We start from the raw sequence: 16,278 nt of genomic DNA, 5'->3' as shown, positions 1-16,278 counted from the left end.
TTTTTCAAACTCGATTATCAGCAGAAAGGTTCAAAATATAAAACTTTCGTCATATGACATCCGAGATATCTTTATTTAGAATTTTTGTAAGACAAACATAAAGAAATAAAAATACAATGAAGCGTCAAAAAATTTTAATGCATTAACTCCTTAAATTACATCGTGGAATTGTTAAATACTGTTAGAGTGTCAAAAAAAAAAAAAGAAAAAAAAATTTTAATCCCTTGCTTTCTCTTTTATATCTGTGTATATATGTATATACATATGTATACACATCGTGATTCTTGAAACAATTGAATTCACCTTTTCTCTAATCGAATATATTCGCTTAAAAGAATTGTATTTCATAAATTTTCGTACTTCATACATAGTTTAGTTAGTGGCAACATGGTTGCAAAGACACAGCCGCAAGCAAATTTGTAAAGCGAAAATCCTTTTATAAGAAATGTGACTATAGAAATGATATACAAACGTGACAATATACAGTATTTAATTTTTATTTATAATTTGCTATTTATAACTAATAGTACACATACTTCCTGATGTATAACAATAATAAAATTTATCGTGGATTTTTCTGCACCTATACTCCACTGCCATTCCAGTGCCATTTGAGCATAGACTTTATTTCTTAAAAAAGGATTTCGAATTCGATCGCTTTACCAAAATATAAGCACACTCCTGCAGCGAATAACTCTATTATTGTAAACCACTACCCGTTCATGTTTATAGTATTTATTATGAACAACCGTGTAATACGATGACTGGTTTCGACCTTTGGCGATCAGTACATGGTATATGGTAGCAGGGGGGCAGGCTAAGAAACACAGGGGAAGAGGGGATGTGCCAAATTATGCGGTATAGTAATGGTTGCTCAGATCATTTTTCCCAGCACAAATCCTAGTATGACCATGACAACAGCAACGAGGATGCTGATAACATTTGTTGATTGTTCGCTAATGCTGTGTGAGGCAAGTTTCGTAGCTGGTGTTTTAGCTAAGCTGGCCTCGTTAACCATAATGACATTTCGTAATTTCAACAAATCCTCCTACAAATAAAAATTAGTCCTCTATTTATCTATTTCGTATGTAAAATCATACCGTTAATATCGGTAATTTTGTTTTATTTACATTATACTAATTTCTAATATTTTCAATTCTTTACCTTCAATTGTAGGTTTTCCTGCCTAAGAGCGCTTTCTTCTTCCCTAAGCTGATTAACTTCTTGTGCTGCTTTTATCAATTTGTCCTCTGTGTCTCCAGGTACCTGATAAAATAAACATATAATTTACTTATACAGGGTGTTTCCGGTTCTTCCCGACAAACTGCAGGCGCATAATTTGCAAGTGAAAATAAGAAGATAGTGTTACATGAAGTTTGGCTATAAATACTTAGTTACAAAGTTATAAACAAATATTGAGCGCAGTATGAAATATAACATGTAGATAGCATCGGATTTTTGCATTATAGAATATGAAAGATCGACCGTGTTTATTTTATTTGTATTTACATGATGTTTTGTGTCTTAAGATGATTCGACGTGAGTGACAGTTAGTATCAGCTGCAGCAGTTGACATTCAATCATTGTGTAGAAAAGCTTTGCAAAAAGCGTTTACCGCCAAACTTCATATAACATTTTCTTCTTATTTTCATTTATAGATTATGTTCCTGTAGTTTATCAAGAAAACCAGGAACACCCTGTACAATGAGCAATTATTAAAAGTAACAAAAGTAAATGCTGGCTGCTAATTACCACCTTTGGTGATGACTTAACTGAAGAATCACCAATTGCTTTAGTTTTGCCATCACTTGCATTAGCTTCTGATTTAGTCGTTGTTGCAGTCAAAGCAGTTTCAGCAGTTGTAGCTTTAGTTACAGGATTTTCAAATACACATTTTAATTTAGATTCCATTATCTCTTCTGGATCTGTACCTTCCCACTTTGAAATAAAATTAAAAGTTATGATTAATATAAGATAGATAGTAAGTAAAAATTCATGTATGAAACACAGTAGGATTAAACATCTTTAGTTAATAATAAGTTCATAAATTTTGATAATCTTACATACCACATCAAAAGGAAGACTATCCCATGCTTTATCATTTACTATAGCTTGAACCATAAATTTATGTTTATTTTTCTCTGCTGGATCATAATCAGTTGGTTGAAGAGTCACTGAAAAACACAATGATAACTAGTGAATTCAATTTTCTTGTTTATAAATGGCAACAACTTGAACTTCCTAAAAAATTCATACTAACAGCTTATAGAAATTAATCATAGATTGTACATTTGAGTCATTATTTCAAACTAACCACTTATTTGAATGGATGTTCCTGGTCGAACACATCCTGCATTAGGACGTACACAATACCTCCTTGGAGCAGTTGTCTTTACTTTGAAATAAATATAGTGATTTGTTGGATTAGTTAATTTTATATGTGATGTGGTTGCTATTTCTGTGAATGGGCCTGTAAAATAATAGGAAAATCATGTTTAAAGATGTTCAAACATGGTTAATTTTATTACATCTTTATAAAATCTCAAATAAAAAGCAAGTATGACATAAAATATATGTACAAATCAATATCCATCTTACAGTTTCTTTATACTTTTGAAAACAAACAAAATAAAATAGAAGGAATAATGAATAATAAGTATGTACAAGTATTAATGTTATAATTATGAACAATGTGAAGTACTTTCTACTTCACAATACCATGTTTAAAATATTGAAATACTATTAGTTACTGTTTCTAAATATCATTTAATATAAATAAGAAGTTTATACAAGTAACAGTTGCAATACTTTGTTTATACTTCTACATTTCATTTACAAGATTCTCATCATATAAATGTCAAAATGTAACATTTCTTGATATGTCATTCAACAAAAAACATTGATTACACTCTAAGCACTCTTTTCTCGATGTTTTTTTAAACATTTATACATTATTAAATTCGTGATAAATGCAAACAAGCGTTGCGCATTAAATTACAACTAAAATGTGATGCTTAGAAGAAAGGTATATTATTTGCTAAAAGGACATGGAAATTAGCAAATAAATAAATTAGACATGTATACGAAAAATAAAGGCATACGACACTAGTGGACGAATATGCTGACTGTATATCAGCTAATGGAAACGGGAGATGAGGAGGGAGGCCAAGAATTGAATCGTGACTGTACTTAGTTTTGACAGCGAATGACGTACGGCGAATGAGATTAGGTACGACCGAAAGGGCCGATGATTTCTACTGAGTCGTCGTACGTAATCACATTTAGCGACAGATCGAAATGCAATAAAATTGGCTAGAAGAATCAACCTTACGTCATCTTGACAACGTAGCGCACCGTGTGCAGCTCGTGATAACTAACCAACAAAGCGGCTGCCAGTCACTGATCGAGAAAAATTCAAAGGGAAATGAAGATAGGTAAAACGTGCAAGGAAAATGCGCATGAAAGAATGATTCGTCGTTTAAGCGTACCCCTGAATCGCAGTTCACCCCGCGGTTCGATAATTAAAATTTGTTCTGGCTTCACCATTCTGCCTTCCGCCGCGAAACGTTCGCCGCAACACCTTTGAGTGCGTTAATAACGATACGAGACCACGTCTTGACAGGTTAATCAGCGCTGCTTATGATTTTACACAGCGACACCGCCCGTGTCTCGCACTCGCTACTTTCCGGGATTCCGTTGGACTAATTCTGATTTTTGCTCCGAATCGAATACGCATGCGTCACGACGGAAATTATCAGGAGTACAGCCGTTACGTCACGGACAGACGTTACCGCGGTAATCATATTCGCTACTTCTGCATATCCGGAAATTTGAAATGCCGGTAAAAGACGCGCGATATGAACAGGGGTCTCAAGAAGTTGTCGGTAGAAAGTATTTCCTAATTACCGAAACACAACCAGTTCTGTTTAATTAATGCCAATCACTATTAATCGAAAATTGTTTTGTATCGTAACGTTCGCCAAGAATTAATCGTTATTTTATTTTTTTCTCAAATAGTAGTATTTTGAAATAATTAAACATGAAGGGTGTACAAAACTCCGTTTGTGATAAGATTTAAGAAATGAAAATAAGATTCGTATCCTTTTAGACTTCATTTTCGAAACAAATAACTCTTAGCATATTTAGTTCTAATTCTTACCACTAGTAACGTTGCAATCTTATTTCATACTGAATCGATAACGTTGGAAATGACACAAAAATGGTAATGGACTTGACCATTTCGAAAACCATGTGACATAAAAGTACATAGAGTGATGAATCTATTTATTGCCTTGTCTATGCAGATAATTTGTTTATTTGTTTGCTGGAGTGTATCCTATATACCTGTTTCAGTTGAGCACATGGTCCGTTTTGAACTTGTACTACGGCAACATATTTGAACTAAGTCTGAGTTTTAGAGTATTAATATATCATGGAACCCCTGATAGAACCGAATTTAAATGCAGATGTTTATAGAAATATGACAGCAGCAGATAGACCGCTTGTTCCTGACAAACATTTGCAGTTTATTTTAATTTATGATGGTAATATACGTTAAATTTTTTATATCATTTTTGAAATATATTTCTAAACGTTTTAATTTTGAGTAAACAAATTTATATTTTTCATATATGCGTTTCTTATTACATAAATATTTGCGTATTTGTTTATTTGCAGAAAAAAGTGCTATTCTCGGAGGTAGTAACATGACAGATCGTTATTGGAGTGGTACTATTTGGTATTATAATGATATTTCAGATTTTGATAGAGAAAAGGCTTTTGTTGCTAAAAAAACAGAAAGTGGTGTTTGTGCTGCTGTTTACTTGGAAAGTGATAAATTTATAATTGGAGAAGATACTGGAGCTTTGACTATTTTTGATATATCTACAGAACCTGATGGAGTAAAAGAATTACAATGTGCAGCATATGCCTGTTTACATGATAGTAGTCTTTTAACTCTTTCTGCATTTGCTGATAAGAAAAAAGTAGTTTCAGGAGGAATGGATTGTTGGTAAGCCCCTGGAAATATTTCATATTGAAAGACATTTAAAACATTTAGTAAAAAATTATAATTACATTGTAGTATAAAAGTATGGGATGTAACAGAGTTAATGGTAACACAGTCATTTGACTATGCTCATATTGATACAGTCACTTGTGTTGATGTTAAACCTAAAAGTAATACAGAATTTGCATCAACATCATCAGATTGTGAAGCATTATTATGGGATATAAGACAAATAAAGCCAGCCCAAAGTATATATTGAAGCAGTAACATAAACATTTAAATACAATTAATGCTATTAATATAACTTAAACCTATATTTTTGTTTTAAGGTATTTTAAAGAGAGATGTTGGTTTAACAGCAGTAAGTTGGAATCCCAACATAGAAAATTTTTTAGCAATAGGTACAGATAACGGGGAAGTTGTAATAGTTGATGCTAGAAGGTCAGATATAGAAGTATTACGGGAATTATCTGCATTTACTAGACCAGTACACAAACTCTTATTCAATCCAAATGCAGAAAAGTAATATAAGCTGATAAATAAAAAATATAAATTAATCTTTTCAATATAAGAAGTCTACATAATATTGTTACATTACAGGTTGGAAGAATTAGCTGTTTGTTGTGATAATACTTCTGTGGAAGTTCTTGATATAAACAGTCAATTTTCACCAATATACAAAGATAACCGCCATACGGACTTTGTACGTGGCCTTACATGGTTTAATAATTATTTATATTCTTGTTCTTGGGATAATACAGCGTTAAAACATACAATGGATTTTGAAGATATTTAACTTATGAATACCCCTATGCTTTAAATTGTTTCATTTATTAGCTGATATTAAACTTTGTGTGCTTATACATAAAAATAGGATTTTATATATTGATTATTTTATTTCATTCCCATTCTATATAATTAGTTTCTCTATATTGTTCATATTTATATTTCTACAAATCATTTGTAGTTATATAATTACATCCTATATTTCTTTGAAATAAGACAGCAGAAGAATATGCAAATATATTACATTTTGTGTGAAATATTAATCACAGAATGTTATTTAAGTATAAGAACTGTTTATGTAATTTCACCATTAAATTAAAACAACAAATATATTTGAAGAACAGAAATACTACAACCAAAAACCTGTCTGTACAAAAAATATTTTCGAAAAGAAAAAAATAGTGATGTAAATAAAAAATTTTCAGTTTATTTGCAGTTACACATCATATAACGTGTTGCCATAAGGTAATTACAAATCAGTCAAATCTCTAAATTATATAAGTGATATTACATTTATATTTTGAACATTTTTAACTCTGTTTTTAAAAATATTATGATTCTATATAGTTATTTGAAAATTAAATGTATCTAACTTCTCATAAATGAATTTTGTTCACTTGCTTTTTATGTAAGTGTATATGAATATGTTTTCAAAAATATTTAACACATTTTTCATCATTGATATCATAAAGCAGAAATATATAGCATAATCTGAAAATTACATAACACTACCAATATATGTATAAGAACAAACTTCTATAGACCTTACAAGTTGTAAAACGATGGCAATAAGTAATTTAGAACTACTTTTCCTTTACTTGATTATACATTTCAATAATATCTTCACCTTACTTTCTGAAATGATCAAGCAATAAGTCCAATTCATTTGCACCAGTAAATCCATAAATTTCTGATTGTAGGATGTGTAGTTTCTACATTATACAATGAATGATCATGTAAATTAAATATTCATACAAAATTCATTAGAAACTTTTTACTTTAATTATAAACTTGCACTGTTCCTTTCATTCTTAATAAATTTATATCTAAAAAAGAACAAATATTTCAAGCAACATATATTTCCTGTAAATTATATCACTCTTTTTAGGTGGAATTATTCTTTTCAGCATTAATTATTTCTAAGAATGTCAATCTTTCTTTTGTTTCCCGTTATAGCATCTTACATGAAATTATATTTATCTGATGAGGCATTTGTATTTGAGAGAAATAAAAATATTTCACAAATAAAGCGGTAGAAGTAAAAAATAAAATGGATGTAAATGAAATGTTAAAGAAAATTTTTGATAACATCAGACGAAGGTTTTTGTATGTACACGGAGTATATTACGTTTAACATTCAAACTACTTGAACAATGATCTACTGATGCTATTTTTAATCAAAATATAGTATACTTTCTTGATATAGATTCTTACATACTTAAATGAGTATGTCTGACAAAATGTACAATTATAGGTATTCATTCATGTAATTCTTATTATGACCTTAAATGCAATATAAATTTGTAAAAAATGATTTTTCTCAATCATAATACAAATAATTAAAAATAAATTGCATATAGATCATGAGAAGTTTAAAGTAGTAGTACATAGTATTCTTAAAGTTCATTGATAACAAAACTTTACATTGTGATACAAATAATGAATGATGACAATATATTATGCAATATATTATGCCACTGCTCCATTCAAAAATTACAAGAATTAATGAAATTGTTATGTACAATTCATATTTTTATGTGATGAAATATGACTGCATTACGATCAATGCAATATATAACTCTCATATGGACATTTATTATTTTTCGTTAATCTATGTGATGGGTTCTTACATAATTATTATGCAGTTCATAACATGATGTCTTTTTCCCTGTATTAATCACTTTTTAACCAGTCCTTGAGCATTTACTTCTTTACAATCCAAATTCTTTTTCATCATCTGCGCGTATGTCACCATATCTCCAAATATTACGTCGATTATGCTTTGCATCTTCTTCTGATTTCTTGTATTCTTCGATCTATAATAAATTAATACAGAAAAATTATTTTACGTGTGTATCAAAATACTGATGTGCGTATGTAAATGTATAATACAAAAAAATCAATTTACCAATTTAGTAAGTCTCCTATCTCGTTGGTTCTGAACAAGCAATAATCCATCAGAAATGAGACCCTTCCCGATATCTTCATTAGTAGAAGTATCAACCAAAGTTACAGCAGTAACATTGTTGTTTAATTTATATTCCGTATTCATCAATAAAACTTTTTCCATTGCGTCTTCCTTAAAGGCTTCAACTGCCACCCTCTTGTCTTCATTCTATAAATATTTATAAATAAAAAATCACAGCATATAAGTTTATGATTTTTAAAAGATAAAGCAGTTGATATTTAACAATTTTTATAGAAATACTTACATCATTTGGAGCTGCAACGCAAGCGAGAGTATGCTCGTGAGCATAAGGTTTATCAGTAGCAAATCTTGATGGTAAATCGGCAACTCTTGTAACATTAATCGTTTCTCTGTTGCCATAATCAATATAAAATACATTGACATTTGGACCAGAAACTTTTTCTATTTTGACGCGATACCACAGGTCATCACCAGTAAATTTGGCCACTGCTAATTCACCTCTAGTTGGCTTGTATGCACCCGGAAGAGGAGGATTAGATGCTAATTCTTGACGCAATTGCAAAAGTAAAGTTTCCAATCTGCTACGCTGATCAGAGCTTTGTGCATAAAAATGAAGATCTTCAGTAACTTCAGAAAGTACTACCTGTTGGTAATCAATTTTTCTTTCTACGACTTCTTTTTCGTTTTCGTTTTTCTCATTTTCAACTTGTACTTCTACAAAATTCTTCCACATCTGTAATATATAAAACAATAATTATCATCTACAAATTATGGTTTCACCTTTAAATACACCTCCACGAGATTACTTACGTTAAGTTTCTTTGTTTTGGCACGTTCTTCTGCTGCTTTAAGCGTTCTTGTTAGTTCTCCAAAATCAGGGAAAGTAACTACTTCAGCAAGTCCCTCTTCCACAAGACTAACAGACATGTTAATGTCATTTACTATTAACCATCCAATAAATCCACTACCTTTCGTCTCTGTACTTTCAATTTTTATTTCCACATCCCTTTGGAAGCAATGCTCCCTAGTAAAGGCTAACGCTTTTTCACCATATTCATCTGCTTTAACGATACCACCACCTGGCAATGATCTTTGACATCGCGGAGTTCTTATACCAGCCAATACAAATGTAATAACTTGGTCCTCTTTTGGCAAAAACAATTTTAGACGCGAACCACTAGTAACGAATTCAACTACAGCTTTAATGCCCTGTGCTCGTTTAAGGGACGTTAAAAATGCCTTTACCTTTGAAGGATCATTAGAAAGATCTACTAATCTGTGTACAGGGATGTCTTTCTTTGAATGCAAACCGTGTTGAGATTTTTCTGCTTTACTTTCTGCAACTTGTAACAAGTTGTAATGAGCTGAACGTTGATCGTCATTTTGCCTATATTTGATTACTCTTGCTAAACCTCGTGCAACCAAAGCTTCCGCAATGTTCCTAAACAAATATTAATGATATATAGAACTATTAATGAAAATAATTTGAAATTTTTTAAAACATAACGTACGTTTTACCGCAAGTAACAGTGCAGCATAATTTTTCTTGAAAATTGTCTCTTGCGGGTTGAGTGTAGTCAACTACAACTTTGACATTCTTCCTAATGAATTTTTCGCGCAAGAATTCACGGGCTTCTAACATCCATGGAATATCATAAAGAGGTTTAAAATCTTTTCTGCTTGCATTATTAGGTTCGTCGTTAAGTTTCTTTTCTCTGGACGGTGGTCGAATACTACTCAAAAAGACTTTCTTGTTCTCTCCATTTTGTGTCCTAATGATAAGTGCATCTGCATTGACAATCTCAACAACAGTACCAGTAAATTCTATTTGTGGACCTGATGGTTTGTAATCTTTCCATAAACGTAAACGTGCCTCTTTTGCAGCTTTCTCTGCAAGATAAAGTTTCTCTGCACCAGCCCTGCTATTATTAATTGACCAATCTTGGCATTTAGCAAAACCTTCACTCAACAAAATTTCTGCAATATTTCCTATTAAACAGAACAAAATGTTTAGTTACTTATTTAATTATTTGTAAAAGATTTAACTCCGTTAATTTCTTCAAAACTACTAACCCCTTGGATGAAGAATGCTGCCAATAAAATTATTATTATTAACAGATTCAAGTACTACTTCAACATCTCTATGTAAAAGGCGGGATTCTACAAAATATCTTGCTTCATCTGCATAAGGATCGCCTACTGGATTCTCACGCCGTCCATTTGGCCATCCAGGGCATCGAACACCCGATATCATTAATACTATATTATAAAAATCAGGTAATAAAAGTGCTTTCACTGTAGATCCATCAAACACGTATTCAATGATAGCTTTTATTGGCTTCTTTCCGAATTTTTCAACCAATTTACGAGGATCATCCACAGTTCCTTTTACATCACGTATGTGTTCAGAACTTGGTGATTCTGACCATTTTCCTTTCTTAGCGTTCTTAGCTGCATTTTCTAGTTCAATTAATCGATTTTGTTCAGAACTTGGATTTCTAGTGTCTTTTTTTACAGTTACCAAACCCTCAGACACCAATGTTTCAATTACATTTTCTCCATTTCTATCTATAATAACGAAAAAGTTTTATAAACCAGTTCTTAACGCCTTGACCGTTGCGACGGCCAACGCGGACCGGCGCATAGTTTTCACATGCAATCGCGTGTCAATTATTGAGACATTTAATGATAGTAACCAAAAATTTTATTTTATACATCATTAGAAATGAAGTATTTAAATAATGTATATATGTAATACACAAAAGAATGAAGTAAACTATACGGTGATACCATGAAATGCGGCGGTCAATAAGTAAAATAAATAAATAAATTTTACATAAAATATGATGCATAAGCAAATTTAAATAAAAATATGTACCTGTTCCTAGCCACACAGTACCATAAGTTCTGGTTGTCATTGATTTTTCTGTAACAAAAGTTACATCTTGACCAATAAGTTTTTTACGTAAAAATTCTCTAGCTTCCCAAGCATATGGTTCATCTTTACTTTCATCCATACTGAAAAAAATGTATAGTATGTTTACAATGAAGTAATGAATTAATGTCAAGAAAAATAATAAACAATTATATGTACCTATCATTTCCTTTCCATCTTTCTAATTTTGGAGCAGTGATGTTACAAAGAATAATGGTAACTTCTGGAGGAGGGCCACCCATAGGTTGGCCACGAATAATAATGGTATCTCCTGAAGTAACCTTAAAATATAAAAGTCTACGTTAAGAAAATATGTAGACAAACCTATTCTTAATTATCAATGTAATACTCTGTACAATTACAGCATACCATAATATAATATTATATTTTTCATAGAAGACTAGATGGATAAAATTAAACTTTGCTTAAGACCTTGAAGAGTACAATGATATAAAACAAAGAGCATGCTAAATGAGTAAAAGTTATTGGTTTATTAATTGTAATATTTCAATAACATTCGTGTCATCAAAATGGCAACCAATACCTTGTTATTAAAAGAAATAGGGTACAAAACGGAATTAATTCAATGCAAGGACCATATGTTTTCGGTACTGATTATTCTTTCCAACTGTGTCGAACGCGACTGCACATGTCAAAATATAAGGTTATATATGACAGTAATCACATAAATAGTAGTTATTTTCTACTAAAGAAATTCCTTAAGAAACAAATTTCCGTAAAATTTCATTATCTTACCTGTTTTACTACACCGTGTCGTTGTTTCCCTTGCCCCTGGGGTGCGCTCATCGTGTCGTTCGTTTACCACGTTAAGCACCAAGAAAAAATCTATAATTTCTCAGTCTGTACTGTGCCGAGAAAGCTCTTCGATGAATGGAAGATTATCTACGCGCTGGTTCTTGCTTTTCTCGTGAATATTCGTCAGAAATTCAAGAAAAATTTGACATGTTGAATCGGAATAGAGAAACTCACGCTTTCCACGTATTGTGGAAGAGTCGGCACGAGCGCAATCTACACAGAAACATCGTCCAAGTACGTTTGATTTGGTGGTGATGTGGCAACACGCAACACTTCAACAATCTGCAGTGTCGCGCTCTATCGGTCAACTTGCACCGATAGTTCGATCGGTAGAAAAAAGTATCAACATTAAAAAGTTTCATAAAATTTATAATTAGAAAATATATTCAATTACCCTTATTTGTAGAAACAATTGCGATACCTACCACTAAGATTCTTCCACTATTTGATTCACGTTTAAATGACATTTTTTTTATTTAGCAATGTTTGAATTAATCTTTCGTATTGAATGCAAATTTACTTCATTAAAAAAATTGTCCTGCGTACTTATAAATGGCCCATGAATCCACTCACTATATGCGATGAATGTACTTACATGATCGATAACTATCGCCGACGTGTCATGACGTCTATATTTCAAAATATATGTATGTATTCATCTTCTAAGGACGAATAAAATTAAAATTTTCAATAGTAATGATTGTAATTTTAGTTCTATTAAAAACAAATATTGCAATAAGTACAACATTTATGAAGCTAGGTGAATTTAATAAATCAATAAACTTCTTCATTTTGATAAGATTACCTAACAAATTTCACATTTTATTATATAAAAACTCCTAATAATTACAATAAAATAAAGAGGGATTAAGGGAATATACTTGTTATTTAAATATGTAAGGTTGTTTTATTACGCACAAAACTGTTTACAACGTTTTCAATATACTCCGACTACATGACGATTTCAAAATGGAATGGTGAAAGTGCAAAATGAAATCGAACTGATGAAAGAGTACAAAAAAATTTAAATGATAATGCAGTCGCATGAAAATGACATTATAAAAAAAAATTTAGAGACAGAATCAAGTGGCAGGCTCAATTTAAAGAGCAATATTCGTGAAATACACGGAACAATTTTTATGCATTGTCTCATATTTATCAAATAAATACGGCGATATTAGCTAATACTACGCAGAACTAAAGTAAGCATGACACTCCACTCTGTCACATAGAAAGACAAAACGAAAAAGAAGTTCAATACTTAAGTAGAAGTAATCTGTAACAGTCTTTCTACATTCTAAAAGTCTTTGGATTTAGTTAAATAGTTTTAAACGATAGAAGCCTTAATCTACTTCCTCCATCCTGGATGCTACTTCCGAGTCAACTTCTTCTAGTGTAGGAACTTCTGTGTCCATCTTTTCATCTTCTACATTTGGCGTCTCATCATCATCAAAACCAAGACCAAGCTTGATCATTCTGTATATTCTAGATGCATGTACTTGCGGGTCTTCAAGAGCAAAACCGGAAGATAACAATGCTGTTTCAAAGAGAAGCATGACCAAATCTTTCACAGACTTATCATGTTTATCTGCTTCCACCTTTTGCCTCAAATTCTCCATAATTGGATGATCTGGGTTGATTTCTAAATGTTTCTTGGCAGCCATGTATCCCACAGTAGACGAGTCTCGGAGGGCTTGCGCTTTCATGATCCTCTCCATGTTTGCGGTCCATCCATATTGTGATGTGACAATACAGCAAGGAGAGTTGACTAACCTGTTGGATACTACAACCTTTTCTACTTTCTTGTCCAAAATGTCTTTCATGACTTTGCAGAGATTCTCGAATTTGGCTTTGTCCTCTTCGCGCTTCTTCTTTTCTTCCTCATCTTCAGGGAGTTCCAAACCTTCCTTTGTTACAGATACCAACTGTTTGCCATCATGTTCTTTCAGTTGTTGTACAACATATTCATCAATAGGTTCTGTCATGTATACTACTTCGAAACCACGCTTCTTAACCCTTTCTACGAACGAACTATTGGCTACTTGCTCTCTGCTTTCACCAGTGATGTAGTAGATGTGTTTCTGATTTTCCTTCATTCTTCCAACATAATCCTTCAATGAACACACTTCATCTCCAGATACAGATGTGTAGTACCTAAGTAAATCTGAGAGTTTCTTTCTATTTTGACTGTCTTCATGGATACCCAATTTAATGTTCTTACTAAATTGTTCATAGCATTTCTTATAATTTTCTTTATCTTCTGCCAACTCTTCAAAGAGTTCCAGACATTTCTTGACAAGGTTCTTCCTGATGACTTTAAGGATCTTATTCTGTTGTAACATTTCACGGGAAATGTTCAATGGAAGATCTTCACTATCTACAACACCCTTGATGAAGTTAAGGTAGTCTGGGATAAGCTCTTCACAGTTATCCATAATGAAGACCCTACGTACATACAATTTGATATTATTCTTCTTCTTCTTATTTTCAAAGAGATCGAAAGGTGCACGTCGAGGAATGAAAAGTAACGCACGGAATTCCAGTTGACCTTCCACTGAGAAGTGTTTGACAGCCAAATGATCTTCCCAATCATTGGTTAAGCTTTTGTAAAATTCACCATACTCTTCTTGAGTAATGTCATTTGGATTTCTTGTCCAAATTGGTTTTGTTTTGTTTAACTCTTCTTCTTCAGAGTACTTTTCCTTAATAGTCTTCTTCTTTTTCTTCTTTTCATCTTTTGGTTTATCTTCATCTTCTTCTCCAACATCTTCAATCTTGGGTTTATCTTCTGCTTCTTCTTCCTTTGATGGTTCTTCCTCTTCATCTTCACTCAATTCTTTGTCCCTTTCCTTTTCAACAATGAGTTTAATTGGGTAGCCAATGAATTGAGAGTGTTTCTTGACAATCTCCTTGATCTTAGACTCTTGCAAGTATTCAGTTTGATCATCCTTGATGTACAAGACAATCTTTGTTCCTCTTCCAATTGGTTCTCCATGGTCAGGACGAACTGTGAAGGAACCACCAGCAGAAGACTCCCACAGATATTGTTCATCATCATTGTGCTTAGAGACAACAGTGACCTTATCTGCAACCAGGTAGGCAGAGTAGAAACCCACACCAAATTGACCGATCATGGAAATGTCTGCACCAGCCTGAAGAGCTTCCATGAATGCTTTTGTGCCAGACTTGGCAATGGTACCCAAATTGTTCACAAGATCAGCCTTGGTCATACCAATACCACTGTAATGAAGAAAAGTTAGTTATTCATCTCTATTTTTAACTTATAGCACTTACATAAAATAACTGATTAAGATAAAACCCTGATTTTAAAACTCAATGACTGATTTTCTTACGAATCGAGGATAGTCAAGGTACGGTCATTTTTATTGGGAATGATTTTAATGAACAGCTCCTTGCATGAATCCAACTTGGATGGCTCTGTGAGAGATTCATAGCGGATTTTGTCCAATGCCTATAACAGACGCAATAAAACGTCACTTGAATTTTTTCTACAAAATGCCGCAAAATTATTTAACACTTTCAATGAATTTCAATGATGTAACTAAATAGAAAAGTAAAAATTACTTACATCAGATGAGTTTGAAACTAATTCTCGGATGAAGATTTCTTTGTTAGAATAAAAGGTATTGATGATCAAGCTCATCAATTGAGCAATTTCTGCCTGGAAGGCGAAGGTTTCAACCTCGTCAGTTTGCACCATGGTGACGTCCTCCGGCATCTCGTTGCAATCAAATCAGAATTAAATTCTTTTGCACAAAAGTCCAACGAAATAACTTCCTTTGCACTAACGTAGAGAATATGTCGCGCGTATATTCGTAGAGGAAATGTAGCTTCGCGTTCGCTCTCAGCGATCAGTCTCTCCCGCCGTCACTTTTCAGAGTATTCAATACTGGCGTGCAGCGGCCGCTTTTATCGAGCTTTGAAAATTCTAGAAGGTGCTTGCCGGAAGCCCGCCCGATTTCTAGAACATTCTATCAAGTATAGTGTTATAATCAATATTTATTGACACTTCTTAGCATAGTATTTCAAAGAAAAAGCCTTGAAAATTTATAAAACGAATTTAAGAAATATGTATTACGTGAAATTAACAATAAGACGTAAAAAAATATAGTAAAGGTTGCAGTTGCAGAAATGGATTTACGTAGTAACAGGAAACGACGATATGGCTGTATATACATGTCTAGAAACATCACGATATGTACCTCGGAGCTGAGAATGGAGAGAAGCTTATGCGGCAAATACTAAAAACTGGACAATGACGCGATATATGTACACACATTACACGAGTATGTAATACTGTTGGATGCTGCGTGTGTATCATTTTTTACGCATTTCGAGTCATTTTTTAATCAAATTTTATAGGATACCCTTTGCAATTCTAAATTGCACTTTTGCATTAAACACATGCTAAAATGCCGCTTTGTCATTTATAGAAATATTCTCGATTTCTTAATATAAAAAGATACCCCACGACATTGAAATTCAGCGTTGCTCTTTCTACACCTGTGTCATAAAAATATATTTATTATGTTTTATGTGTCATGCTTTTATATTTTTGTTGAA

The 16,278-nt window shown here is 32.4% G+C and overlaps 4 protein-coding genes across 5 annotated transcripts; 1 reads left to right on the top strand and 3 right to left on the bottom strand.

The window, feature by feature from the left end:
• Positions 1-549: 549 nt before the first annotated feature.
• Positions 550-3,731, bottom strand: LOC108570489 (vesicle-associated membrane protein-associated protein B). Of its 2 annotated transcripts, none has more exons than XM_017932355.1 (6): positions 3,489-3,731; positions 2,315-2,470; positions 2,068-2,174; positions 1,753-1,938; positions 1,165-1,266; positions 550-1,048 (listed from the first exon to the last, which is right to left on the bottom strand). In XM_017932355.1, the coding sequence occupies exons 1-6, from the start codon at positions 3,544-3,546 to the stop codon at positions 875-877; spliced, it is 783 nt and encodes a 260-aa protein (XP_017787844.1). In that variant the 5' UTR covers positions 3,547-3,731; the 3' UTR covers positions 550-874. The 2 variants fall into 2 exon arrangements, with proteins under 2 accessions (XP_017787844.1, XP_017787845.1); XM_017932356.1 differs by having other exon boundaries at positions 1,756-1,938.
• Positions 3,732-4,432: 701 nt separating this feature from the next.
• On the top strand, positions 4,433-5,812 carry LOC108570479 (methylosome protein 50-like). The gene is made up of 5 exons (XM_017932345.1): positions 4,433-4,544; positions 4,678-5,011; positions 5,084-5,256; positions 5,338-5,530; positions 5,609-5,812. The coding sequence occupies exons 1-5, from the start codon at positions 4,433-4,435 to the stop codon at positions 5,802-5,804; spliced, it is 1,008 nt and encodes a 335-aa protein (XP_017787834.1). The 3' UTR covers positions 5,805-5,812.
• Positions 5,813-7,640: 1,828 nt separating this feature from the next.
• Positions 7,641-11,917, bottom strand: LOC108570446 (staphylococcal nuclease domain-containing protein 1). Its single transcript, XM_017932309.1, has 9 exons — positions 11,635-11,917; positions 11,038-11,159; positions 10,822-10,961; positions 10,017-10,511; positions 9,455-9,932; positions 8,754-9,384; positions 8,227-8,676; positions 7,923-8,129; positions 7,641-7,830 (listed from the first exon to the last, which is right to left on the bottom strand). The coding sequence occupies exons 1-9, from the start codon at positions 11,683-11,685 to the stop codon at positions 7,726-7,728; spliced, it is 2,679 nt and encodes an 892-aa protein (XP_017787798.1). The 5' UTR covers positions 11,686-11,917; the 3' UTR covers positions 7,641-7,725.
• An 819-nt stretch (positions 11,918-12,736) lies between these two features.
• On the bottom strand, positions 12,737-15,611 carry LOC108570492 (heat shock protein 83-like). Its single transcript, XM_017932357.1, has 3 exons — positions 15,284-15,611; positions 15,048-15,166; positions 12,737-14,934 (listed from the first exon to the last, which is right to left on the bottom strand). Exons 1-3 carry the CDS (start codon positions 15,431-15,433, stop codon positions 13,038-13,040), a joined length of 2,166 nt encoding a protein of 721 aa, XP_017787846.1. The 5' UTR covers positions 15,434-15,611; the 3' UTR covers positions 12,737-13,037.
• Between the last annotated feature and the right edge of the window lie 667 nt (positions 15,612-16,278).

Source organism: Habropoda laboriosa, unplaced genomic scaffold (assembly GCF_001263275.1).
Source record: "Habropoda laboriosa isolate 0110345459 unplaced genomic scaffold, ASM126327v1 scaffold84, whole genome shotgun sequence".
Classification (NCBI taxonomy): domain Eukaryota; kingdom Metazoa; phylum Arthropoda; class Insecta; order Hymenoptera; family Apidae; genus Habropoda; species Habropoda laboriosa.
The sequence above is the reverse complement of the archived record's forward strand: the minus strand, read 5'-3'. Positions and strand labels throughout refer to the sequence as shown.